This window comes from Myxine glutinosa, chromosome 9, assembly GCF_964187855.1.
Source record: "Myxine glutinosa chromosome 9, kmMyxGlut1.1, whole genome shotgun sequence".
Taxonomy (NCBI): Eukaryota; Metazoa; Chordata; class Myxini; order Myxiniformes; family Myxinidae; genus Myxine; species Myxine glutinosa.
This window is the reverse complement of record NC_136269.1, coordinates 34,298,577-34,325,347: the sequence shown is the minus strand read 5'-3', so window position 1 is coordinate 34,325,347 and position 26,771 is coordinate 34,298,577. Positions and strand designations below refer to the sequence as shown.

General features: G+C 44.6%; 1 protein-coding gene across 6 annotated transcripts in view; it reads left to right on the top strand.

Annotated features, from left to right (window-relative positions):
* The window catches only part of LOC137435485 (uncharacterized), a 91,348-nt gene that overhangs the window by 4,785 nt on the left and 59,792 nt on the right, over positions 1 to 26,771 (top strand). For 5 of the 6 annotated variants that reach the window (XM_068129309.2, XM_068129308.2, XM_068129311.2 and 2 more), the window contains exons 2-5: positions 515 to 686; positions 10,626 to 10,781; positions 11,154 to 11,290; positions 22,593 to 22,747. In XM_068129309.2, coding sequence (XP_067985410.2) covers positions 526 to 686; positions 10,626 to 10,781; positions 11,154 to 11,290; positions 22,593 to 22,747 — 609 coding nt within the window. In that variant the 5' untranslated portion in view covers positions 515 to 525. Of the gene's footprint in view, positions 1 to 258; positions 309 to 514; positions 687 to 10,625; positions 10,782 to 11,153; positions 11,291 to 22,592; positions 22,748 to 26,771 lie in introns of those variants that run through there. The other variant, XM_068129307.2, reaches the window with a different exon arrangement.

Genomic DNA, 26,771 nt, shown 5'->3' with positions numbered 1-26,771 from the left:
AGGCGGGAGAAAAGAGGAATGAAGGAGTGAAGGTGAGCAGAAAGTCTTGATTTTGGCAGTTTAACCATAAGAGGGTTGCAGGCAGATCTTGTGCGACCTGTAGGAATATTTGGGGGACAGAGCCCAGAGAGGGCTGGGGGAGCAAGGCCGGAGAGGAGTCGGTAGAAGACAGAAAGACCACCAACCTGCCTGCGGTGAGTGAGTGAAAGGCCCTTGGAGTTAGCTTCATCGCGGGAGATTCCACAACAACAACCACAGTCCCCGAAAAAAGGCCAACCCCGGCTTGCGGGGAAAAATGGCCTCTAAAGGTGGTTATTATTTTATTTTTTTTCAAAAAAATATTGTACAAGATTTAAATTCATTAAACCGAATTCCAAACAGACTTTGTTTTTATATATTTTTTACAGCTATCATAGTAGCTGGACTTTGGACTTTGGAGCTCTCCTTTTACATAGCAACATCGCCAGTCACAACCCTGTGGCATTGATCCATCTGTGTGACACTCTTTTCACAGTGCGTGGAAACATGACGCAGTTTTGGCTCCAGCATTCGAACGAAGGAAGTATTCAGGAGATGATGCTGGATTCAGAAGCCGACAAACTATACAAGGATGAACAAGCCGAGATCCTGTCGCTTCTGCCATCACTGAACGGACTTCGTGTCCTGGAGCTTGGCGCTGGCATTGGGTTTGTTGTGTCTTTCATTCTATCCCGTTGAGCATACCTGTGTTTATGGGATGAATTTACCTTTACAAATAAAAAGGTATATTTTATGAATCGTCACATTGAAGGCTCATATTTTTGAATCCAGAGGATTTTGAGATGGAGAGAGATGACGAAGGGGGCTTGAAAGAAACTTATTTGTGACGTAATAGCAGGGAAATAATAAATCTGTTTTTAAGGTACATTGTTGCATCGTGCAAAAGTATTTGTGGTATTTATTTTTGTTTATACTAAGATTAAGTCCCACGTAAAAATACCGGCAACCTTTCAGAAAATCAAAAGTGCCGCTGGGTGACCTCATTTCAGGGAAGACCCAGAAAGGTGTTGATGACGATGCTCTGAAACGGCAAACGAAACATTGCAGATTGCATGAAGCAGCTTGAAAAAAAATGTTCATGTTGTAGTTGTACAGTGCCTTCAGAAAGTATTCACAGAAAGTATGCGTCGGGGTAGGATGAGGTCGCACATGTAGAAAGGATGGTGCAAGGCAGCTGTGTGAAGAGGTCTATAAATACGAGTATGAATATGAATGGAAGGAGAGCTGCAGAGGCCGTCCGAGGAAAACACGAGATGAGTTGCTGAGAGATGATCACAGAGTTAAAGGACTAACAATAACCTAGCAAAGGATCATGCAGCCTAGAAAGCAGCCATTAGGTGAATCACAGCTTACACATGCAAGCAGGGAAACGGCCATAAAACGATAATGTTGATGATGAGGATGATGACAGTGCCTTCAGAAAGTATTCACACCCCTTGACGTTTTTCACATTTTGTTGTCTTACAGCCTAAATTTAAAATTGATTAAACTGAGATTGTTTTTGTTACTCATCTACACATAATACCCCGTAATGACAAAGTGGAATAATTTTTTTATTTAGAAGCTTTTACATAATAATTAAAAACAAAGCTGAAATGTCTCGAGTTAATACGTACTTAAAGATTACTTTGATCATCCTTGAGATGTCTCTACAACTTGATGGGAATCCAACTGTGGCCAATTAAATTGATTGGACATGATTTAGAAGGAAACACACCTTTCTATATAAAGTCCCTCAGTTGACAGTGCATGTCACAGCAGAAACCCTTCCATGAAATCCAAGGAACTGTCCATAGAACTCCACGATAGAATTGTGAGGAAACATAGATCTGGGGAAGGGTATAAAACAATTTCTGGAGTGTTGAAAGTTCCCAAGACCATAGTGAGCTCCATCATTAGAAAATGGAAAGAATATGGAACTACCCAGACTCTTCCTAGACCTGGCTGTTCGGCCAAACCAAGCACTAACCTAAATGAATGTCTGCTGCCTTGCTCCTCTCTGAGTGAATGTCCCCTGCCTTGCTCCTCTCTGAGTGAAGGACCCCTGCCGTGCTCCTGTCTGAGTGAATGTCCCCTGCCGTGCTCCTGTCTGAGTGAATGTCCCCTGCCTTGCTCCTCTCCGAGTGAATGTCCCCTGCCTTGCTCCTCTCCGAGTGAATGTCCCCTGCCTTGCTCCTCTCCGAGTGAATGTCCCCTGCCTTGCTCCTCTCCGAGTGAATGTCCCCTGCCTTGCTCCTCTCCGAGTGAATGTCCCCTGCCTTGCTCCTCTCCGAGTGAATGTCCCCTGCCTTGCTCCTCTCCGAGTGAATGTCCCCTGCCTTGCTCCTCTCCGAGTGAATGTCCCCTGCCTTGCTCCTCTCCGAGTGAATGTCCCCTGCCTTGCTCCTCTCCGAGTGAATGTCCCCTGCCTTGCTCCTCTCTGAGTGAATGTCTGCTGCCTTGCTCCTCATTAAGTGAAGGACCACTGCCTACCTACCATCCCAACAATACTCCATGCTTGAATGCCATGACCTCTAGTCCTGTCACTATCCATTGTGCTGAAAAAACTTCTGCATTTATTTTGTCTGTAGCTGTAACATCAAGTCAAGTCTGTAACATCAAGTCCTGTCTCCTTCAGCCATTTGTCATAGCTCCATCTATCAAGCCTCAGAAGTCGCTTTAATGTTGAACCCTCTCGATGGTAGATATGTCCTTCCTCCGATGTGGTGACCAAAACTGGACACAGTATTGTAGGTTGGTTCTCATTACCTTCCTGTATAGTGTTAACACTACCTTCTTTATTTTTAATTTATCCCCCTGCAAATACAGTCTTCTTGGCCACAATTAGTGTGATGTTGGCCAGGGGAAGTTTTTGCCCAACTTGATTATGGACCAGCTGGCCAGGCCTGACATTCGACTCAGTAGTTAGGGCAGGAATTTGGAATTTGTTCATGGCGCCGGCGATAACTTTCTTACTCTTCAAGAAGGATACTTCCTCCCCCTCACCCCCCCCCCCCTTTATTCATTTAAATGGTTCCCCCACTGATCTCCAATTAACATCTCCAACATCTTTCCTACAACTGAAGTTGTTGTTATTGTTGTTGTATAGCCACGGACAGTTCTCTTGAACAAGGCCGTGGCACGGACACAGCCAATCGATCTTGCAGGAGTGACACAAAGATCCCCCACAACAAGGATGGTGTACCTCCGCCTTCACAAAGTCAGGAGAGAGAGAGAGAGAGAGAGAGAGAGAGAGAGAGAGAGAGAGAGAGAGAGAGAGAGAGAAAGAGAAAGAGAAAGAGAAAGACAGAGACTTTTGTATCTTTTTATTATAAAAATAGAAAAAGAAAACCCCCAAATAGGGGTCACATTGTCATTTCAAGCAGAGAAACAAACAAAAAATATTAATACAGTAAAATACAGTAAAAATTATGCACAAAACATTTCACAAAACAATAAACGTTTCTCCAGGATTTTACAAATGACTTCTTTCACGCACCATTTGGTCTCAAACTGTGGCAGCCTTCCTGTTATGGAGAAAAAGGCAAAGTCTAACTTTACACGGCTCGTCACAAGATTTTTAAACAAGAATAAGGCATTTTCCTCATTAGCTCCGAGATCATCAACTTTTCTTTTTCTTGATTTATACACTGCCATTTTTGCCTGTGCAAGCAGGAAATTACCTAACACATCATTCATATTCTTGTGTGAGATGTCTAAGCCATAAATGAAAACACAAGTGTTGAAAACCAAGCCAATCCTGCCAAAACAATTCTTAAGAAAGATAAATAAAGGAGCCAACCGTTGACATTCAACATAAATATGAAAGAGGTTTTCAGGTCTTTTACAAAAGGGACATTCATCTGCTAGGAGACTTGAGAAGCGGTGCAGCAAGTGGTTAGAGGGGAGGATCCAGTGTGCAAGTCTCCATTGGAGGTCACCATGTCGTGGCGGCACAGGAGGATGATAGAATCCTTTCCAATTAGGAAAATATGGGGGGGAACAAGGTAAGAGGTCTCTCCATCGAACCCTCCGCTGTGTCATTTGCCCTTGCAAAAGGAAACTTACGCAACCCAAATAGAGGTCTTTTTGTTTAGGAAACCCATTGAATCCTACGCTAAAGGGGGTACACGGAGGAGAGTTGGCAAGAGAAAACTTGCAAATAAGTTCAGGAAAGGTAGCAGGAGAGGCACCTTGTTCGTTGTCTGCTTGGACTTGCTCCCAGTTAGGTGCAAGCTGTACATAGGTATGAAGCACACAGCGTAGCATACGTGCCACAACTCTGGAGGATCGCACGCCAACCAGGCTTGCCAATGCATCAGCTCCAATCCAACTGCCACTTGGGCTTAAAAGATCGGCGACCGATTTTATGTTCTTCGCGACAAAGCGTTGAACGAGGCACCTATCAGCAGGCATATCATGGAAAATTGAATTGTAAAACAAAGGTTCCATCAAGAACATTTGCTTTGTGTACGAATGCGTAGCTCTTGTTGTCGTTAGAGTTCGCCATGCGTTTAGTACACTTTGATAAAACCTGGAGAGGGGAGACATATCAAGATGCGAGAGATCCATCAAGAATATAGCGTGGTCATAGCCTAGTCTCCCCGCCTGCTGCAAAAGGCGACGAGCGACGCCGACCCAAGGTGGAGAGGGGTGCATGTACAGCATGCGTAGAGCAACCGAAAGTCGAAAGGCCATTAACCGGCTCTTTATGTCAACCAGGCCTTGGCCTCCATCGGTCAGTGGCAAGCTGAGGACCTCGGGTCGCAACCAGTGCTTTCCATCCCAGAAGAAAGACACAAAGCACTTCTGGAGCTGTTGAAGCAACACTACCGGAGGGTGCAGCACAAAGAACCTGTGCCATAGGGTAGAGGCCACCAAACTGTTGATCACCAAGACCCTTCCACGATAAGACAGTTGTGTTATCAGATTTCTCCATTTTTGCAGTTTCCCTTCAACAAGATCCAACAGACCAGCCCAATTCTTTGCTACTGTGGCGTCATTACCCAAGAACACTCCAAGGTATTTCACGCCATCAGTGGCCCATGCAAGAGGAGCAGGAAGTTTGGGTGCCGAGTGACATGACGGACCAAGCCAAATGGCGCTCGTTTTCTCCCAATTCACTTTGGCTGAAGAAGCCTTTTCAAACACGGATAGACAATAACGGACAACGTTAATGTCATTGAGGTTCCGCACAAAAACACACACATCATCAGCATATGCCAGCACCTTAATGGGCCGTTCAAGATGAGAAAACCCAACCCCGGTTAGTCTAGCACGCAAATAACCCAGTAAGGGTTCGATGGAGAGAGCATAGAGCAAGCCAGAGAGGGGGCAACCTTGTCGAATTCCCCTGTTGACAGGCAAGGGTGTAACAAGTCCATTGTGTATCTTAAGCACACTAGAGATATTGTTATACAGTATCTTAATGTAAGAAATGAAGGTCGGACCAAGTCCAAACCGTTCAAGCACTTTGAAGAGGTACCGATGATCGACGCGGTCAAAGGCCTTCTCCTGATCAAGGAGAAGGAGTCCCAAATCTGTGGGGTTTTCTTTGCACAGTTCAATCATGTCTCTTACGAGGGAGATGTTGTCATGGATGGAGCGCTTGGGTACACAATAACATTGGTCTTCTTTCAACAATGAGGAGAGATGAGGAGTAAGTCGCAATGCCAGGGCTTTTGAGAATACTTTATAGTCTGTGCATAGCAAAGAGATTGGGCGCCAGTTTTTAATATAGAGCAAGTCTCCTTTCTTTGGAATGAGGGTGAGAATAGCCCGTCGGCAACTCTGAGGGAGCTCTCCAAGCTGGCAGCTTGCGTTCAAGGTGTTGAGGAGTTCGGGACCCAGTAGATGCCAGAATTTATTATAAAATTCAGTTGTGAGTCCGTCCAATCCGGGCGCTTTCCCAACAGCAAGGCTGTGCAGAGCGGCGCCAAGTTCGTCCAAGGTAATGGGCCCCTCCAGGTAGGAACGTCCACCCTCACACAACACTGGCAGCCCTACGGAGATAGAGGCGACACTGACGGGGTTTATTTGCTCCATCGAGTATATTTTCGAGAAATATTCCTTTGTGAAAAGTTTAATAACTGATTGGTTGAAAGTGATGGATGAGTCTGCCAAACGCAGTTGAGAGAGCTGTTTGTTCGGGAGGCGTTTCTCTAAGGAAAAAAAATACTTAGTTGGTATGTCTGTCTCGTTAAGGTGCTGCACCCTCATCCGAACTAGGGCACCACGTGCATTCCTCTCAGTTATTTCTTTCAATAAAGACTGTTTTTCGGTTAAGGCTCTTTGCACATTATTATTTTGTCCTGTGACCCTCTGAAGATGTAAAATCTCTAATTGCAATAATTTCCTTGCTTCATAATCAGCCCTTTTTGAGAAGCTCTGGTATTGTTGGCAGAAGCCTTTGATTTGGGTTTTTACTAGATCCCACCACACCAGTGGGTTAACAGAACAGCTTAGCTTCCGTTCCAAGAGATCTGTCCAGAAAGATTCAAAAGCCTGAATAAAGTTGAAGTCTTCTATTAAACTATTGTTGAACTTCCAGTGAGAACTCCCTGGACACGGTTTCGAGAGTTGGACGAATGCTCGAGCTAGGAAGTGATCGGAGAAACCGGAAGGCACGATGTCAGATTTGCAAACTCCATGTAACAGGTGAGAATTTACATAAATGCGATCAAGCCTCGCAAGTGAGATGTGGTTGTTGGAACAACGACACCATGTGTAGGATTGTTCGGAAGGGTGTTGCAAGCGCCAGACATCATGGAGATTATATTTTGCGATGATATTTGCAAAGAGTTTTGCGGTACATGGTTGAGGTTCCGGCCCGTTTCGGTCGCATGAGGCATTAACAGTACAGTTAAAATCGCCACCAATAATTAGACAAGTCTGCAGATCCAGTGTTTGGAGGAACTTTCTCAGTTCAGCAAAGAAGGAGATCCGCTCACCATTTTTGCTTGGAGCATACACATTAAGGATTGTAAACTTGACCTGATTGAGATAGAAGGTCACAGAGGCAAGATGGCCATCAATGATATTCGCAAATTGAAGCGAGGATGGTTGGAAATGTTTCCCTAAGACAAACATGATTCCTGCCTTAGACGAGGAGCTGTTACTAAAGAAACACTCCTTATCCATAATGAGCCGCCACTGGGCCTGAACAGATCTGACAGCGTGGGTCTCCTGCAACAACGCTATGTCGAGACCATTTGCGTTTATCAGCTGCTTGATCTGGATCTGGCGGAGTGAACTTCCACCACCATTGACATTTACTGTTCCAATCTTGAAACTCACCATGAATTAACTTAGAGTCTTTTTCGTCTTGGCGATCAATTTTCTTAAACGGTGACAATGTGTTTGAGGAAAGTTGAATAAGTCAGGCCTGCGTATAATAGCCTGAGCACACTCAAGGAAGGACGGTAAATCGGGAAAGTATTCTGTTAGGTTTATACTGCGTTTCCTGTACGTATTTTGCAAGAAAAGTCGTATTTGTTCAGGGGAAGTAGAACCTAGACTGGTAGGTTTCTCCATTGCTTCCACCTGGCTGTTTGCTTCCTCCAGGTCAGATTCGTCGGAGTCAGTTTTAATTTCCGAATCACACAAGCTTGTATAATCCTGCATGTCGCTGCTGTCATCAATATTGGCACACGGACCTGCACTAGTTGTAACATCTGTGTGCTCTCCCACCGTGGGAACATTGCTTTGAGGAATAACAGCAATAATCTGTGGATTTTGTGAAACAGAAACAGCATCAGCAGATGCAGCGATGTTGCTTCCCCCGACTGCAACAACCTCCGATGGTGTGGCGGTATCTAGCAGAATAGGAGTCTCTTGCAAGATATTGATTCCTGTGATTCCAGCTTCACCCGGTGATGAAGTGAGAGCAGTAACTGGGACAGTTTCGCTATTTTCTGCTGGCGGGAATTCAGCATCATCATGCTCAGGATTAACATTTTCCAAAGTGACAGCAAGTTCATCACCAGTGGCCTCGGCAGGTTCATCACCAATGGTCTCAGCAGGTTCATCACCAGTGGTCTCGGCAGGTTCATCACCAGTGGTCTCGGCAGGTTCATCACCAATGGTCTCAGCAGGTTCATCATCCATGGTCTCGACAGGTTCATCACCAGTGGTCTCAGCAGGTTCATCACCAGTGGTCTCAGCAAAATCATCAGAGGACTTTCCAATAGCCGAGTCCGTAACAGGTGAGACGATTCCATTTGATTTGTTAACAGGTAAACCAGTCCCTGCATGTGGAACGTCTATGGCCTCACATGAAAGGGGGCCGAACTTGTTGGCTGTAGGTACAGGGTTTGTCCCAGGTAAGCCTTGTAGAGTGGCATCGGTCACGACTGGGGGGGTGTTACCGACAGGTTGCTTATTGTTAAATGCTGCCTTTTTCTGAGTTAAATGACCGTCGGGAAGGGTCTTTCTCTTTCTTGACGGAACAATGGTGAAACCATCCCCGACGTTCGTTGTGCTGTTTGGATCATCGGGATGGGAAGGCTGAGCGTTATTGCCGGACATGGAAGATGTTCCCTTCACAGCCGAAGCAAAAGATGAAGAAGAAGAATCCTTGTTGTTTACGTGGTTTGTCCCATCGTTCGACGAAGCCGTTTTTGGGCAAGAGCGTTTCAGGTGTCCGAATTTACCACATTCAAAACATTTCAAGGTGTCAGTGGTTACGTATAATTGGTAATCATGATTATCAATTTTGAATTTCAAAACAATGTTCAGCGTTCTTTCGACGTTAGAAGGAGGAAGTACAAGATAAGCTTGTCTCCTGAAAGACATCACATGTTTAGCCCGGTCGTCCTGGCAACGTAAAGGTAACATCGTGACATGCGAAACCACAGTACCATAACGAGATAGTTCGGAGACCAGTCTCTCGTTCTTCAGGAATGGAGGACAGTTCGAGATGATGACCTTAACGGCTGGAGTGTCGAGAGGGGACATGAGTACGAAATGTCCGTCATCTGTCGATAATCCTGTACATACAATCTCGTGAACCAGTTCAGCCTCGGATACGAAAATAACGACACGTTTGTTCATTCGTGAGGCCGCGCGAACTTTATCAATACCGATTATGTTGCCCACAGCAATAACGAGGTCTTCGACGCTGACCTCGTTCGGTGGGACACAAACAACGCCATGTCTACGAGTTAACGCTTCGTATGCCGCGTAACGTGAAAACGAAGTCATAATTTACAGGGGACGAGGGGGGGGGGGGTGGGACAGGGGACGAGGGGGGGGGGGTGGGACAGGGGACGAGGGGGGGGGGGTGGGACAGGGGACGAGGGTGGGGGTGGGATGGGGAACGAGGGACGGGGGACGAGGGACGGGGGACGAGGGACGGGGGACGAGGGACGGGGGACGATGGACGGGGGACGAGGGACGGGGGACGGGGGGCGGGGGGGGGACGGGGGACGGGGGGGGGGGGACGAGGACGGGAGAGTGAATATCGCTCTCGAACAGTGATTAATTAATTACGAGCCGAGACAGATTTTCAAAGGCGAAAACAAACACAGCTGGTGGAGAAAAAAGCGATCAGCCGGAGGACGGGATGGGCCGCCGATTAATGCAAAAGTTATCCACAAACAGCTGCGGGCTCTCTTTCTCTCTCTCAGAAAAAGGAAAAGGAAACAAAGGACACGGAGTGAATATAAATACAAACGAGATAAGAAAAAGGGAATCGAGGAGGGAAAAGGGAGGCAGAGGGGGATGGGGGAGGCCGAAGCCCCGAAGTGTTGGGTCTGATCAAAGGGGAGGGGTTGGGGCACAAATGCAGAGTAAGGATGTAAAGATAAACGAACAGGGGGAAGGAAAAAGGTGAGATACGACGTGGAAAGGGACAAAAGAGTAGAACAGCAGAGCAGCTCGTACCTCACCACACATGCACAGCCACCATCTTCCCGCGCCCAAACACACCGACAGCCAGCAGAGGGCGCGCGAGAGAGAGAGAGAGAGAGAGAGAGAGAGAGAGAGAGAGAGAGAGAGAGAGAGAGAGAGAGAGAGAGAGAGAGAGAGAAAGAGAGAAAGAAAGAAAGAAAGAAACAACGAGACAAGAGGGAAAGGGCTGGTCCATAGGGATCGATCGGCACTCTGACCGTGACCGTGCTGCCCTGACGAATCCGGGCAGCAGGGAAGAATGTGGAGGATTTGGCCCCCGATTTGCATTGTGGGGTACAACCACCACGAAGAGGCATCCCCGATAGTTGTTCAACTGAAGTAGAAGTATCTGGTCTATGGGTCTGAAACTAACGTGACTCCCTGAATCTTAGAATCCACATCCTTAATCCTTCTGTCTTCAGCTGGATTGTAGTCCGCTGTCTTTGGGATGCCGGTCCCATGTCCTGCACCAAAATGCCACCACTGCGTATCAAGGGAGAAAGTTTACCGGTCAATGCATCGATGCCATGGTGCTCTTTGGCACAAGGACTATGTCGAGGTCTTGACTACTCTAAAACTTTACCCAAATAATCACCAATACTTTATTTCATACCATCTATCCGGCTATGATCTCTTGTAACTATGACTTACCACTTGGTCACCATAGTACTCCTATAGTCCATTTGTCAAACCCCAAAGTATTTTTTGTCGTTGTTCAGTCGCTTTACAGGTGCAATTTCAGACACTGCAGAACATGTCACTGCGGTTGACTTCATGGCAAAGTTTTTGGACGTAAACAAGGCAAACAACAGAAACCGAACGAATGTGGAGTTTGAACAGGCTGATGTCACCAAGCTGTCCTACGCCAGGGGCAGGTCGGTATAACGATGACTGCTTGCACCATACAGTTGTTGCTGCGATTGCAAAATGAAATTATATTTGTCTATATTTTAACTTCGTATTCATTCTGATGAAGAACATGGAACATTGGGTAAGTTTATTGATTCCAGGGCAATATTCCACTCTGCAAAATGTAAAATTCTGACGGTTATGTATGACCTTACCACACCTGAGTAGCAAGGACCAGAGTTCAATTTGTCTTTTTATTGCTGTACAACGTGTAATCCTATCATACTTGTTTGTATACATTATATACTCATGGCCCTGAGGCCTGTTTACTGAAAATGTCATCAAGTTGGGTTTCTCGTCTTTTCACACTGGTATTATCTCCTTTGTCGTCCACGTAGTTTTGACTTGATCTTTTCAAACTGGCTGTTCATGTACTTGGCGGAAGATGAGTTGAAGGCTCTCGCTGTTGAGATGCTTCGTTGGCTGCGCCCAGGAGGATACCTGTTCTTCCGGGAGTCCTGCTTCCAACAGTCAGGTGTCATAGAATTTAACTTCCTTCGGATTTTTGTATTTACTTCAGTTTATTATTCTCACAATTTTAAACGAACTAGTGGGCCCGTTGGTCCGTTGTACCAAATTTTCATTGTCTTCACCGCCTTGTTGCATACCTGCCTGCCTTCGGGGACTTTTGGGTCTTTTGGGTGTTCGGGGACTTTTGTGCCATCAGGGTCATCTGGGTTTTTTTGGTCCTAGGGGACTTTTGGGTCATCTGGGTCTTTTTGGTTCTCGGGGACTTTTGTGTCATCAAGGACTTTTTGGGTCCTTAGGGACTTTTGGGTGATATGGGTCCTCGGGGACTTTTGGGTCATATGGGTGTTTTGGGTCCTCGGCGGGGTGGGGGGGGGGGGTCTTTTGGGTCATCTGGGGACTTTTGGGTCTTCGGGATCTTTTGGGTCCTTGGGTTTTTTTTGGGGTCTCGGCACGGTCAGGTCAGGAGCGTCGAGAGCCAGCCAGGGCCCCTGAGGCAAACAACCTCGGGCCCACCCCCTTCTCTCTTTTATGACTTTTTAAAGGAACTTTATTTAATGAAAAACAAGAAACTTTTTAAATACAAATGGTCAATTTTATTTAGCTGTATGATCGAAAATAAATGAGATAGCAGGACGTTTGGACCGATCGAGTCAATTCGCACCCTCGACTGTTGAACACTATTTCTCCATAACAACAACAACAATAACAACATGCATTTTAAGGCCATTTTCCCTGCTAGAGCGGGGGTTAGCCTTGCGGTCCCCATGACAATCTTCTCCATTTTGCCCTATTTTCTGCATCTCTCCTTGTTAACCCCCTTGCCCGCATTTCTTCTTCCACCATCTTTAGCCAAGTCTTTCTTGGTCTTCCCCGTCCATATTTCTCCATAAGATAGGCAAAAAAAATACGTGAGAAGATGGTTAATAATTTTTTTTGGACAAATAGGATACAAACCCATTTCTTTGTAACGCACATTTCTGGTTTATAACCATTTTCTGTAAAGTTTGAAACTGTACCATTAACAGCGGTAAATGTTCTTTTCCGGCAAGAAAGCAAAATCAGCTTCTGGGTTTAAATGTAACGATGAGGAAATGAGGATGAGCCGATGAGGGGTTTCACTGTACTGGTTAAAAAAAATTACACGAGAAGCTCGAGCCCCTCAACGGACCCCAAGCCTCGAGGCAGTGACCTCCCCCCCTCCCACTCTTGTCGGCCCTGCTCACTGCAAAAGTGAGCTAATCTTTCGGAAAAGTTTCCAGTCTTTTTATTTTTGTTTGTAAACATTTTTAATGAAACTGTAATCATGTGCTTTTGTGTTCGTAATTTTTTTTTTTTTTCCTTATGAGTCATGAACCGCTGGGAACTGTCGTGGAATTTAAATAATTAAATTAATTGGATGTTATAAAATCCAATGTCCCCACCAATCAGAATATTTATACAGAGTTTGATACCCGCTGGATTTCACCTGGTACAGCAGAGTTATATATCAAAGAAAACGTCATAAAGACACACCAAATACAGTTAGTGTAGCAGCATAGCAAACCTGTTGTGCATTTTGTGATACAAGCACCAAATTTGGTACACTAGTAGACTATCATATTATGAAAAGATGTGGATATTGGGCCATCTCAGATTCAGAGATTTGATTTTTGCAAGATTTCGATTCGATTGGGATCGAAGAGAACACCTTCTTCGTCTTCTGTACAGTGAAGTTGCCAGCCCTGAATTCTCTGGCTACATCTGGGTGCTTCATTGGGAGTGCAACCGTGTCCCTCAGGTGAACAGGGACCCACCTGGCATAGTGTGTGTGGTCTAAGGCATGGAACCATGGGACCAGTTCCGTCAGGGCATCAAGGTACGTCGTGAATGAAGCCTGCCGCAGAGAACGCACGTAGACCAGTACCAACATCTCTAGTTCCAGCACAGTTGCCCAGTACTGAAAGTTGGGAATGTCTTCTCCTCTCTGGTGACACCAGTCTTCGAACTCAGGCAGGTCTTCTGCATCATCAGCATATGTCATACAGTGGCGTTCATACGCACGGTGTTGCAGGATGTGCAGTGCCGCTGCAGTGATTTGATGAGCTCTTCTTGTGCGGGTGACGTGGGCAGCTCGTAGGAAGGAGTCGGCCGTCCCTGGTGTTGCAATCTCAGCTTGCAAAATCTGCAAATCTTGCAAAAATCAAATCTCTGAATCTGAGATGGCCCAATATCCAGATCTTTTCATAATATGATAGTCTACTAGTGTGCCAAATTTGGTGCTTGTATCACAAAATGCACAATTCTTTTGAATATTTGGGCTAAGCCGCCCCACTAAGTATCAACAACCAAGCAAAATCCTAAATTCTGAACTCAAAGCAAGTAAGTCCCTTTATACTAGCGGGAGGACAAAAGAAATGGAATTGGGAGGGGCAAGTAGAGGGAGGAGCAAAGATGGGATTGGTCGAATGAAGTGAAAAAGGGGGGGAGAGCAATGGGATTGGTTGAGCAAAGTATGGGTGGGAGGGAGAGAGCAGTGGGGATTGGTCGAGTGAGAAGGATAACATTTGCATATGTGATTTTTTAAATGAAAGACATCTGTTTTCCCATTGTCCATGTCAGCCTGTGTAGAGCCAGAACTCTTTTAATTATGCTTGGAGACTTAAAGGACATAGGAAGGTCATTTACTATCTCAATGTAAAGCCTTTTATTTGTACACCTCGCAGGTAATAGTGGATATATATTTTACTCATTATTTGATAATAGAAATTTAGAAATGCCTGAATGAGTTTTGCAAGCACTTCTCTGTAGTTTATTCATCTTTTAACATTATTGTTCACAGGACCTGAGCATTCTGCTAGTTGATCAGTAAGGGTTATCATATTATATTGCAAATTGACACAATAGTAACATGAGAACTTAACAGTAGTGATAAACTTTCAATCGATCAAGATTCACATAAGAGTTGTCTATATGGCTTAATAAATCACTCAAGCAAAACTGCATAATGATTTATATAACAAACCCATACGCAGTTTGTCAAGATTTTAAAACTCAGTCATAAGACCAAGCATGAGTAATTGCAATTTGCCTCAGGGAAACCATGTCATTATCCACTCGGTCGCCATTGACAACCACATTCCTTTGCTTGTCTGCAAACTCAACCTTTTTTCATCACTTTCCCAAAACAATGGTCAGCTCATGAATAAAACTCCCAATCAATGATGGGCCATCAATAACAGTTAATTTGTAAGTAAGAAACTTAATTATTCGTTGGATATATGAAAAAGTATGTATTGTTATGTCAGGAGGGTAGAGCAATATCTCGAGCCAGATAGATCTGTGTAGGTAGGTATCCGACTGTCGTGATAGGGAATCTACCTGTAATAAGTTCTGTGTGTTTAGGTGGTTTGTCGGTTAAGGAGTATACCTGTGAATATACCAGGATGTTCGTGTGTTAGATAGTGTAGGGATAAGAATAAACCCCTGTGTGTCACACCTGGTAATCAAACCTTTGTCCCTTATGGCAATGCACACCTGTAGACACTTAGACAGGCCCTTAGTACAACATTAAATAATTCCCTTCCCTGACAAGGACTTCGGAAGAGAACAGGCAAGAGGCCAGTTCAGGGCACCGCCGCATGGGCCGCAGCCAGCTACACCTCTGGCAGGCCTAGCCACATTGAGTGCCACGAGCTATGACCAGGCTACAGGCCTGTGATTCGGTGGAGGGCACTGATTGGGTGGCGCGCCAAGGCTGATGTCACTGCTGCAAGGCTATATAGGGGCGCGCCGAACGACATTTTCCATCTTGCACATCCGGCTCTTATTGCTTGCGCAGCACGTCTCTCTTGCAGTTCGAGCTCTCTTGCGGGTCTTGCACATCCAGTTCTCTCTGGCGCAGCACGTCGCTCTTGGGCTGGCACATCGAGTCTCTCTTGCGGCTCTGGCACATCGAGTCTCTCTTGTGCAGCACGTCCCTCCCTGGCTGTCTTGTGCTCTCTGCGTTTTCCTCTTGGTCTTGGGAGGTCCTGGTGGTTTGGTTCGCCATCTGCGTGGTGCTGGGACGCGTGGTGCTTGGTGCACGGACCTCGTGAGCGGCGAGAGGATTGGAGCTTGGAGCAGGGCCTGGTGGCGCGCGAGCGGGGCCGAACGGGGCCGTGTTACACTGCAACCGATGGACAGATAAGACCGCACACCACATTACAAGTACACGACGTTTTCTTTTATTAATTCATTTGCCCCTGTCTCGTTTCTGAAGTGAGGTGTGTGGGATCCCAATATAGGGTTTAGTTTATTTGATTGCCGTCGTGTTTCATTGTATCAGGTCCGTGAATAAATCTATTTTTGTACATGAAATCTCGTGGTTCGGTTCATTAATTTCCCTGCAGGATCGGAGCTGCCGTTTGAGTTCGTTCGCGCTCCAGGTAAGCGCTTTTGCTGCAGCTTTCCACTTCCCTTCCTCTTCCCGCGCTACATAAGTAAAATCCGTGTTTGGTCGTCACCTCATGTAAGTCCGTTTCAGTCCATCCGCGAGCCCTGGTATTAACCGAAGGGTCCGCGCGACAATATATTTTAAAACTCAAACCAACCAGACTCTGCAATCGTGTTGCCTATGTTACGTGCTCCTCCCCAAACCCCGGTCATGGTGTACCTCCGAGCCCCGAGAGGAGTCACGGCAGAAAGATGTGTTATTCTGTGTGTCAAAGATCAATGGTGAAACCACACCAATTGTTACCAACAAACAAGTATTGTATTAAGATCACACAAGAATAACAGCACAATAACAATATTAATCAATTGTACAACCAATATATCATTCCTATGATGGTACCATCAGTTTCGTACAAAATAACTCGCTGTGCTCCAAGTGAGCGAAAAGAACATTCCCAATGTCTCTGTCCCAGCTTCAAACCAAAGTCGATCCACGCTCCAGTGATCGTCAGAACGATGTTGTATCGAGACCAGAATCCCGTTTGGTTGATAGTCACACTGCCAAAGATGGGCAAAGGTACCCTCAAAAGGCGACTGGGAAATCACACCTTCGGGTTTGGACGTTCAACGGCTCCCAATCGACGGACCGCAAATTCTCACTCAAAATTCCACATTACACACACACACCAGGTTATCGTCTGGATGCGGTGAAATGGTTGAAGCAAGGTGAAGAGCCTAGAGCGGTCAAATCTCGCGCGAGGCAAAATGGCCAACGGTCCGTTCTCGAGACGTAACGGCACTCCAATGATTCTCTTCGGAATCGACCGCAAAACCTGTCACGCAGGTTGACGGAATCAACCGCAAAACCTGTCACGCAGGTTGACGGAATCAACCGCAAAACCTGTCACGCAGGTTGATTCTCTTCGGAATCAACCACAAAACCTGTCACGCAGGTTTATCTGTCACAGCGAATAACAACTCTGTCGCAGGAATCCCTTTCCCAGGAAACCCAAAGTTCACTTGTGACCCCCGTTTGCCAGCGTTTGCTCAAAACCTCAATGCAGCTCGGCTCCTTCTCCGACCTCACTCGCTCCGCCTCCTTTTCCTCTTCTTCTTCTCATCGTCCGGTTCCCGATCCAGTTTCCGGTTTCTTTTAAAACACTAACTTTTTTTACCTTTTGAAAACAGCTATCTCCAATTCACTTAAACGATAACAATAATAGTACATGCAACCAAAAATGTTTACAGTGGATGAGAACCACAACAACGGAAGTGACGAATCCATAACACCATCCGCTTATGCCAAAAAAAATATATTGCTGGTCTCTGGTCAGACCAAAGTTCCAGAATTGATGCGGCGATGCGGTGTTTTTTTTCTTTTTCTTTTTTTGAAAAGCACCGATTGCACATATAAAGGTGTTATTTTTTGTGTCCCCATGCCTTGCGGTCCTCATCTGCCGTGGCGCCGTCCAGAGAGAAATTAAAGACAGCCAATGGGACTTGTTGGCCTTTTTTGTAAATAATGAACACAAGCTTAAGTTATTTTAAAATGTATTAATTCTGAAAATCATTAAGTTCTTCAAGCATATTATAGACTGCCATTTCATTCTCGAGATCACCTCGCCTTACCGTCAAACATTCCAATGCGTCGATCGCGTCAACACTGCGCAGTGCGCATGCGCAAGTGGTCTAACAGGCCGATGGTCTCCCACGATCTCTTCTCCCAGTCCAGCAGATTATCACAGACACTTACAACTTCATGACAAACGAGATAGGATCCAGGCCTAACCAAGGAGACCACTCGCAGCTCTCTAGGCCTTCTGGTTGCTTCACACGAACCCGACAAAGAACGTCTTCGTTTCAATAAATGACAATATCCAGCCGATTGGATTCATGACGACACGGCACACAAAACTACTCATATCTTTGGAACGGCTGGTTGGATTTGGACAAACTAAACGTAGTTTTGTAGGGAAGAACCGTGCGCGAACGTCGATACCAATGGCGACCGTATTTCCCGAGACCCGTATTTCCCGAGATAGCGCGCCGGTCCGGCAACAACAGGTGCGTGCTGTTGTAGGTACCGTTGGAAATAAAAAAAAGAAAATTGTTGACACGCAGGGTCAAAATCGATGCGCGCACTGACCAGAGACTGGAAATATATTTTTCTCGGCCTTATCTCCGTGGAAATGCAAACTGCATTTGCATTTTATTACCCAAGGTGCCTGTCCACTGTAGGGCGGGTCATACTCAGGTGCCAAAATGAATCTGAAGGAAATCCTAACATGAGGGGTGACTATATTATGTGTTTTTTTATGGGGAATTCAAATATGAGTTTATTTTTTGGATAGGATAACTCTAACCTACATCAATCTGCATTTCTAAATTGCCAATTTTACCCTTTCGAACCCCTTTATAAGATATTAAAAGGTATAAGGGAAATCATTCATATTAACTATCGCTGAATTAACGCCAGGGGGGTTGACTCAGCCTGTCATCCTTCCGAGGTCGGCAAATTGAGTACCAGTTCACTGGTAATTCCCTGCTTGTCGTTAAAGGCGGCAAAAAGGGTTGGCGTCAGGAAGGGCATCCGGCCGTAAAACATTGCTTCAAAAAGGGGACCGAAAAACAACAACAACCACAGTTCCCGAAAAAGGCCAACCCCCGCTTGCGGGGAAAAAATGGCCTCTAAAGGTGGTTTTTTTTATTCATATTGACACAGCCAAATCAAATGTACATATTTATTAACAGGTGAACTGCATGTATATCACTGGTTACAATTACAAAGATCAATCTCCTTACTTCTTGAACTTTACCAGGTTGCACAAGTCCTGCTTTGACTCATTCTTGGACATCAGCCTCCTGCTGGTCTCCTGAGCCCTGATGCCTCCATCCCTCTTTTCCTGTGAGAAGTACTTAGCAGAAGCCTCAGTCACCATTTTAACAACCCTCTCAATGTTTTGTGTGTGGCAAAGCCAGTTGAGCACCTCCATGGGGGTGTTGATGAAGTTCTTCACCTCCGAGGTGCTTAGGGAGCAGGTGAGAGGTGGCTCTGACACACCTTCTGACCAGCTGATCAAGTTACCAATGCTGGAAGCATCACAGTTGATGTCAGGTGTCTTTCTGGTCCTGACAGAGGAGTCCCCCAGCTGAGTGTCTGGGTCCCCCTCTCCCCTGATGGCCAGGATTCTCTCCACCCCCTCAGTCCTCTCCTTCTGATCCTCAGAGCACAGCAGTGTTTGGAGGATGGCTTCACTGTGGGCATACCAAGCAGATCTTCTCACAGTCAGCATCACAAGGTCCAGCACCTCCTTCCTCTGGGACTTGAGGCAGTCCAGCTGAAACAAGATGTGCCTCGGCCCTTCGACCCAGGAGTGCTTGACTTTCACGTTGAACCAACATGGATAATACACTCCAATGATGAATTCCACAATGAATTGCAGATTCTTCCGGTTCTTTCCTTTCAGTCCATGCTTTGACACCCAGAGCCTGAGAAGTCTGTTCGCTGTGGTGAGCCAGCGGCTGTGGTTTACTGGTCCAATCTCCACTAGAGCCAGCCTTGCAGGAAGCACTCCATCCCTGATTGCACAGACAATTTTATAGCCATAGTGTTGATCAGTTGAGAGATCTTCAATGGCCTTGTCAGACAGCTTGATCAGTGGAGGGCCAACAAAGATCCGGGTGAAGTTTGGATTGATATCCAAGTCTGTAGCAGAAGCAAGGAGCTTTCCTATTGGCCCGGAAAATGTGTTGTCTGACAGAGTAGGGCCATCAAGGTGAACAATGAGATGGCGCAGGGGAAGTTCACCAGTGTGCAGGTTGCACACCAACCAGACCAGCTTTCTCCCCAGGTGCAGCTCCAGCTTCCGCATTACTCCAGCTTTCACACCAGTGTTGACATTTGTTGAGTCTCCTCCAATGGCCCACAAGGTCTTATCAAAACCCCTCTCTTTCAGCCAGGCAAACAGGACCTTAGCAATCTGCTCCGCATGTGACTCCTCTTTAGTTGCTTTCTCTGGGGTAAAGTGGAACAGATAGTAGCTACCAGGCTCACTAACAACACTATAGTGTCCTTCCTTGATCTTTGCAGGAAAAGATTGGTCACTGCCCTCAGCTTCCATCATCACATTGGTCAGGTCAATCCGCCCATCAAAGAGGATGTAGGAGATCCCCCCCTCCTCCCTGCACTTCTCATCAAACTCTTCCCCCAGCTCTGTCATCAACTTCTCCTGTGCTCGATTGACCTTGTTCTTATCAATCACTTTACTTGTATTGTCTTCTGTGATGATTCCTGCATCAATCAGAGCTGCAGTTGCTATCGCTGCAGTTGGCCTCAGCCCTATGCCATACCTTACATGAGCAAGGGCAATGTTTGGAATCTCATCATAGTTTTTCTGGACCTTTGCTGAAGCTGCAGGCTCAGTGTCAGTTTCAGGGAAGAGCTCAACTTCAGTGACAAACTCATCTTCAGCACCACTTCTCTCCAATTCCAGATCCTCATCACCATCTGACAAAAATCTCTCAACATCCTTCCTGGCTGCCTTCTCTGCTGCTGCAGCATTTTTCTCCTTGCTCCTTCTCCTTTTCTCTGCATTCTTTTTCTTTTCCTGCCTTTCCAATGTTCTCACCTGTCTCTTGTGCTCTGGCAGATCAGGGCTCCCCATTTGGTGGGGTCCTTTACTTCCAACCTTCTCTTTCTGTCCCTTGATGTAGGCAAGATCTTTCACAGGAATCATTTTCTCTCTGCTGCAGGAACAGTTAATGTGGGCTTGGATCACACAGCCCTCACCGGCCTCACAGCCTCCCCCCTCACAACTGGTAATCTGACACTTGCAAGTCAAAATATCAAATAACTTGTCTAACTTGACAATGAACCTCTCTTTGGCATCAAGTTTGCCCTTCCCAAGAGAAAACTTCACTGCCTGATTCCAGACCTCCTTGAGCTTGGACATGATGGTCACCTTTTCATTGATAACAGGAGGCTTGAAAAGAGCATTAGCTTTGCTCCACTGACAAATCAGACCAGGGTAGATGTCAGACACGAGCTGGTCCACTGGGTAGTTCCTCCTGTCATCTTCACTTTGCTCCCTCAAGTAGATGCCATACCTCAGGATATCCCTCACAGTTGGCAGTTCAGACACCAACAGCTCCTGCCCAGTGCCAACAAGATTACTTAAATGAGAACTTGATTTCATCCTTGTTCTGACTTGAGCCATTTTTAGTAGTTCACACTGAAATAAAAACAATAATACACAGGTAAGTATCCGCTACAGACAGATATTAAGGTATTACACAGGTATTACAGAAAACCGTCAAAATATTCACTTCACAGGTCACTATTTTCCTTCACATGTAACTCAGGCTAGCAATAGGTAAGTACACAAATCAATTAACAAATATAATATAAAACAAGGTAATTTACATCTGAAATTATTGTCTATTTGTTCCTAATCAAAAACGTACTTACTGGCAATGCCATAAGAAGAGAAGAGAAGACGGATGGATAAGGATTGCCAACCTCCTCAACATCGAGCTTTCAGCAACAAGATGGCTACAACTGCCGTCCCAACAGGAAGTTACCAAGATAAAAGCCCGAACTTCAAAATAAAAAACGTCTCTTTTTTTCCAGAAGAATAGCAAAATAATCAAAAATTTAATAATAATCAACTGCAAATTGATGTAGGTTAGGGTTATCAGAATTTTTAAAAAACCTCAGATTTGTGTTCTACACACCAAAATACGTAATATGAACACCCCTCTCGATTGATTTACAAAAAAAAAAAAAGTATGGCCTGCCCTGTGTCCAGGTGGGAGATCTTCGTGCAGGCAGCGCGATCCCATTATCTCCCATATACAAGACAAGGAATTATCATATAGAATATATGGACATATTTGTGTAGTATCAGAAAAAATGTATAACCTTATATGTATCATGGCAAATCGTTTAAATTTCTTGCTGTTGTGGAGGCGACATAAAAACCCAATTTTACCCAATGCCAGAGATAACTTGCCTACCGAAGACAACTGTTAACTACTTGATGGAAGTCATAAAAAAATAGACTTTCACAGAGCCTATACCCCTTTTCCCATTGAAACATTGCCCTGACATTCGCAAATTCGGCATTCGCGGCATTTTTCAGGAACATATCCCCCATGAATGTCGGGGTCTGACGGTACTTCAATTTTAATAAAATATTGTTTTAAAAGATCTTTTTAAAAACATGAAGTTTGCATCATCAAGGAACATGCTCTTACATGAGCATGGAGGATTAGAGAGTGGCAGGTTTGGAGGGGTGAATATTCACCAAACCATGAATGCAGGCAAATTAAAAAAAAACAATACATCATCCTTTAAATACGACAATGAAAGCCAAAACCCCCAAAAATGCTGAACTTTAGCGTTACTGAAGCTTTAGCGAAGTCTTATCCATCACCCTTATACACGGTAATATGATGCCGTTTATCACCATGGCTTTATTGATCACCATAGAATGCAGCGTCAATTGGCATCGTACATAGCCATTTTGACAGCCTCTTCTTCACCCCAATATGCATCCTTTCACATGCCACACCTTCTCTTGCTATAAGATATTGATATATTCTTTGTGGTTCTTGGCTATTTGTGTTTACACAGTGTTCAAAATACAATGCAATTTAAACAAACGTTTAAAGACATATAAATAAATCAATTCCCAGTTTTACCGCCATTTTACCCAGTGTCTATTACACCACCCTCAATCACAAACTGATAATACAGAGGGACGGACACGAAACAATTGCTTTAAATGTGTTTGGCTTCACATGTGCAGAGTAACAATTTAATCATGATGTTGTACAGCAATTTTGCATCATTTTCAATGCAAAAGCTACAAGTTTTACCTTTGTGTCTTGATCAGGAAACGCAGAGCGTGAGTTTAACCCGACGATCTACCGCAAGCCGGCTGATTACAACCACACCATGGAAGAAGTCTCCAGTGGGCCAGAGTTTCCTGGGGGAGAGAGGCACGGGTTTGACCTGGTCATTTCGAAATCCGTGCAGGTGTATGTGAAGGTAAATTGTGTGGCGTAGCTGACTGAGGAATCCTGGGCAAACTAGGCCCTTCCATTTGTTAAGAAGATCCGTCCAATCATTTGAGGGTCAGTAGTCCGGTGAACTGTTCCACTAACTAAAACGAGGCATCGATGTGCTCGGTTGGTTTTGTCCTGGCTTCAATTGATGAAGTTTATTACATGAATAAATGTGAAAATATATTGCTATGCAGAAGATCAACCATTGCCAATAATACCAGACTTTGAATCCATAAGATAAATTTTACCAACTGAAAATCGACAAAGTTCATGCTAACCATCATGGGAAGCAGAGTAAAGCTTGCATATTTGAGGTTAGCCCTTCAAAGAGCAAAATTGTCATAGCTTGTAGTATCCACCCCTAGAGAACATAATGATGTCGTTGAACCACTAGAGAATCTCAAGATCTAGTGGATAAGAATTTTCTTGGCTTCCTCATTACGTTATCCACTCGTCACTCGATGCGTCAGTCGTCAGTTTCCTTATGTAATTTTGCTGGCTTTTTTTGGGGAATAGGAAAACTATACATTTTCTGAAAGCTTATGGGTCACTGAGTGCAAAAATCGATGTTGGCATTTTAAAAAATTACTCAATGGCGGCCATATTGGAATTCAAAATGGCCGCCAGGTTTCAACTACTTTTCAACATAATTCAAGGATTTTTTACTCTATGAAGCCTATTTGTTGTGTCACAAAATAGCATTTATTATGGGTAGTAGCTCATTTTGCATAGTTCCAGTGCAATCAGAGTGCCGCCATTTTGTTTTTCAAGATGGCTGCCATTAAAAAAACCAAATAATTATGATCTTATTAATCGGCGAGGACTTTTTTGTAATAGACGAAGTTTTAATGGCTATATAAGAGCAAATGAGTTCATACAGTCACAAGGATAAAACCACATTGGAATGTAGTTTTTAAAATCCCTCTATGGCCGCCATGTTGGAATTCAAAATGGCCGTCATTTTTCAACTATTTTTCAATATCACTTGGGCATTTTTCATTCTATGAAGCCCATTCTTTTGGCAAAAAGTAGCATTTGTTATGCATGGCAGTTCATTTTGCATGGTTGAAGTGCAGTCAGAGTGCTGCCATTTTTATTTTCAAAATGGCCACCATTTCGGAGCCATTTACCACTCAGGCTTTTGGTTGAACACATGTTCTTAATGGTTAGTTTATCAGGCACAAATTACATTAGGGAATTGACGTCAGTGTTCAATATCTCTAAAATGGATTACTAACAACTTGAGTTCAAAACCAACAAATAACACATTCATAATTCTAATGCTACTTTCAAGTCGTCATGAATGCTCTTGAGCACTCACCATCACCACCGCTAACTCTTTGTGGTTCAGAATGTCAACTGAATCCAAGGCCAGTTAAGTGGAACAGTACTGTGCATTAGCTATTGCCCACACATTCCACTGGGAGGCAAATTCTATAAGCATGATGGGTGACTACATTTCGCCATCACTGTCATTATCTGTTAGTAGCTCAGTGAAGTAATCGTCATCGTTTTCGCACTGATCTGGATCGCAAAGACAGAGATCTGTACTTGGCAAGTTCTCTGATCTGCATGAACACAGCCTTGAAGAACAATTCGTAGTGCATCTACATTGTACCATTTCGATGATGGCTTTTGGTGCTGGGAGTTCATATGTTGTTAGTGGTCTCAGTTGATCATTGGCATCATTGGAAAACCCATTCTGAAGTGGATCCAGGAATTATTGGTGGAAAACATCAGCTTGACCCCATACTCTAGCTTGGATGTGAACTCTTAAGATGTGTTGCTTCAAGGCACCAATTGCAGGTGGTAGCTTTGTACTCTCAGCCATGTGTTTGCAGAAGAGGTGCCAGCGCAATTCAGGTTTACTCTGGATATGAATTCCTTTAGGACAATACACTGAGCAGACAAAAGCAGCCAGCACAGAAACGAGGTGTTCAGTGACGTCACTGTTTTCCATTAGTGTCTGGAGTGCTTTAATTTAATTGCATCACTTTCAGCTTTTAGGAAGACTTTAAACCACGTTGTCTTGCATACTCCTGAAAACCTTCCGGTGTTATCATCACCTGTGAATGCGTGAAAAGCGGGTAAGGCCTTGGCCTTTTCTTCACCTAGGTCCTAGAGCAACCCAAATGGGGTGTATGTCTACAACACCCGATGTCATTGACATTGATGTGTTCTTTATCAGAAGACGATAGTTTGCAATCGCCAGTACCAGAACATCTGTATCTGGAGAGAAGATTGTCATCTCGGCATTGCTTGGACTCCGCTGTGATGCAGACACTGCCAAACAAATCATCATGGTATCTGCTTCCTCATGATTATTGTCTTCAAACCGTAGACTACTGTTGCTCCTAGTACGATCGCTGTAGCACTGACGATGCCAAATCGCACCCGATGCCTTCGGCATTTCTGTAGTAGTTTGTCTTAGTCGCTTTTGGATTTGAAGAAGAAATTGGACATCTTGTGAGCCTGATCGTTCTTTCACTGAATCAAGCAAACGAATGTATGAGTTATCTTTTGGGCATTTCACCAACGGTCCTTTGCTTATTGTAGTCTTTTGACAGATAATACACAGCTTCCAAAAAATGGTTGATCCTTGGGTTTTCTCAGACTGACAGCCAAGCTCTGGTACCTCGTCCATGATGTGTTGGTATCTGTTATGCTGAAATGAGAAGAATGTTAAAGACACACACATCCTTGATGCTAAGAAGTCAGACATTTTGCCCACAGCACAGGGTATCACTAATGATTGTTGCACCTAAGGTCTGTTCACACTCTACTGCTGTGTTGTGTGGTAAAAAGGGTCTAACAAAGTTTTACCACTGCAGCAACGCAGTGCTTGATTTAACTATTAATTTGCGGTGTTGATGCTGAGCAATGGCAGCTGCAGTGTGGCAGTGCAATGCAGTTGAGTATGAATGGACATTAATAGTGGGCAATATTGCATAAATGCTAAAACATTGTCAAAGTTGATATTGTTTTCGCAAATTGACGGTTTAAGGTGAGTTGGAGGGGCCATTTTCCCAGTTTTAGTCATTTAACTAAAAACAGTAATTCTTAATATTAACACATTGATCCTATAGGAAACGAGTCAGGGAAGCCAATAATCGCATTTATATTTTCATAGGTCTTGCGGTTCTTGAGTTAAGGCCAATAACATACTAAAACGAAAGTTTTGGATGTTTCCCCCGCCCTAGAAAAATCATGCACATGGAGTGGAAATTACACCCCATATATCAAGCCTTGTGATCTCCTTTATAAAAACCCATAGCTTTCCTCTTGAGTGTCAGCTTTATTTGCCTCAATATTTGAGTGCAAACACCGCAAGGTCATGCCCCCCCTCCGACCTGCCTTAAATGACATATCTGTCCCTGGGAATAATTGTAGAGCTCTGTGCGTATGTTTATTGATATCAGTGCCTCTGAAAACATAGGTATAGACACTTTATTTGCATTTCTATGTGCTCTAGGAACAAAGATATGGCAAATTATAGGTGAAATGGTAGCCATTTTGAAAACCCAAAATGTCCGCCATAACGACATTTAAAAAAATGCCTACATTGATTTTCACTCTCAGTGAACCTTTAACTTCAGAAAAATGTAAAAATTAGCAATTCCCCACAAAAAGCCAGCAAGCAACTTTCCGAGGACACAGCAAACCTGACTTTGGTGTCAACTCACTGAAAGCATTTTTTTTCGCACGTTAACCTTTAAGTGGAGCTAAAACCACCTTGGCTATACCTGGTGGGCTTGCAAATATCGCGGCAATGAAGAACATTACACCCATGAAGGAAATAATTGCAAGGAAGTGATGATGAAAGCCAGGGAAGCTGTAGGTTTGGTCTTTAAAGTCGATACTTTTCACCAAAATTTAGAAGTTGAACAGAGTTTCAGAGAGACATATGTCCCAGATGGCACCCTCTACAAATAATGGGCTGAAACAAAGTATAATGTTGAATTCTGGGAAGAAGCTGAGAGAACGGCAACATCTCTAAGTGTGAGCAG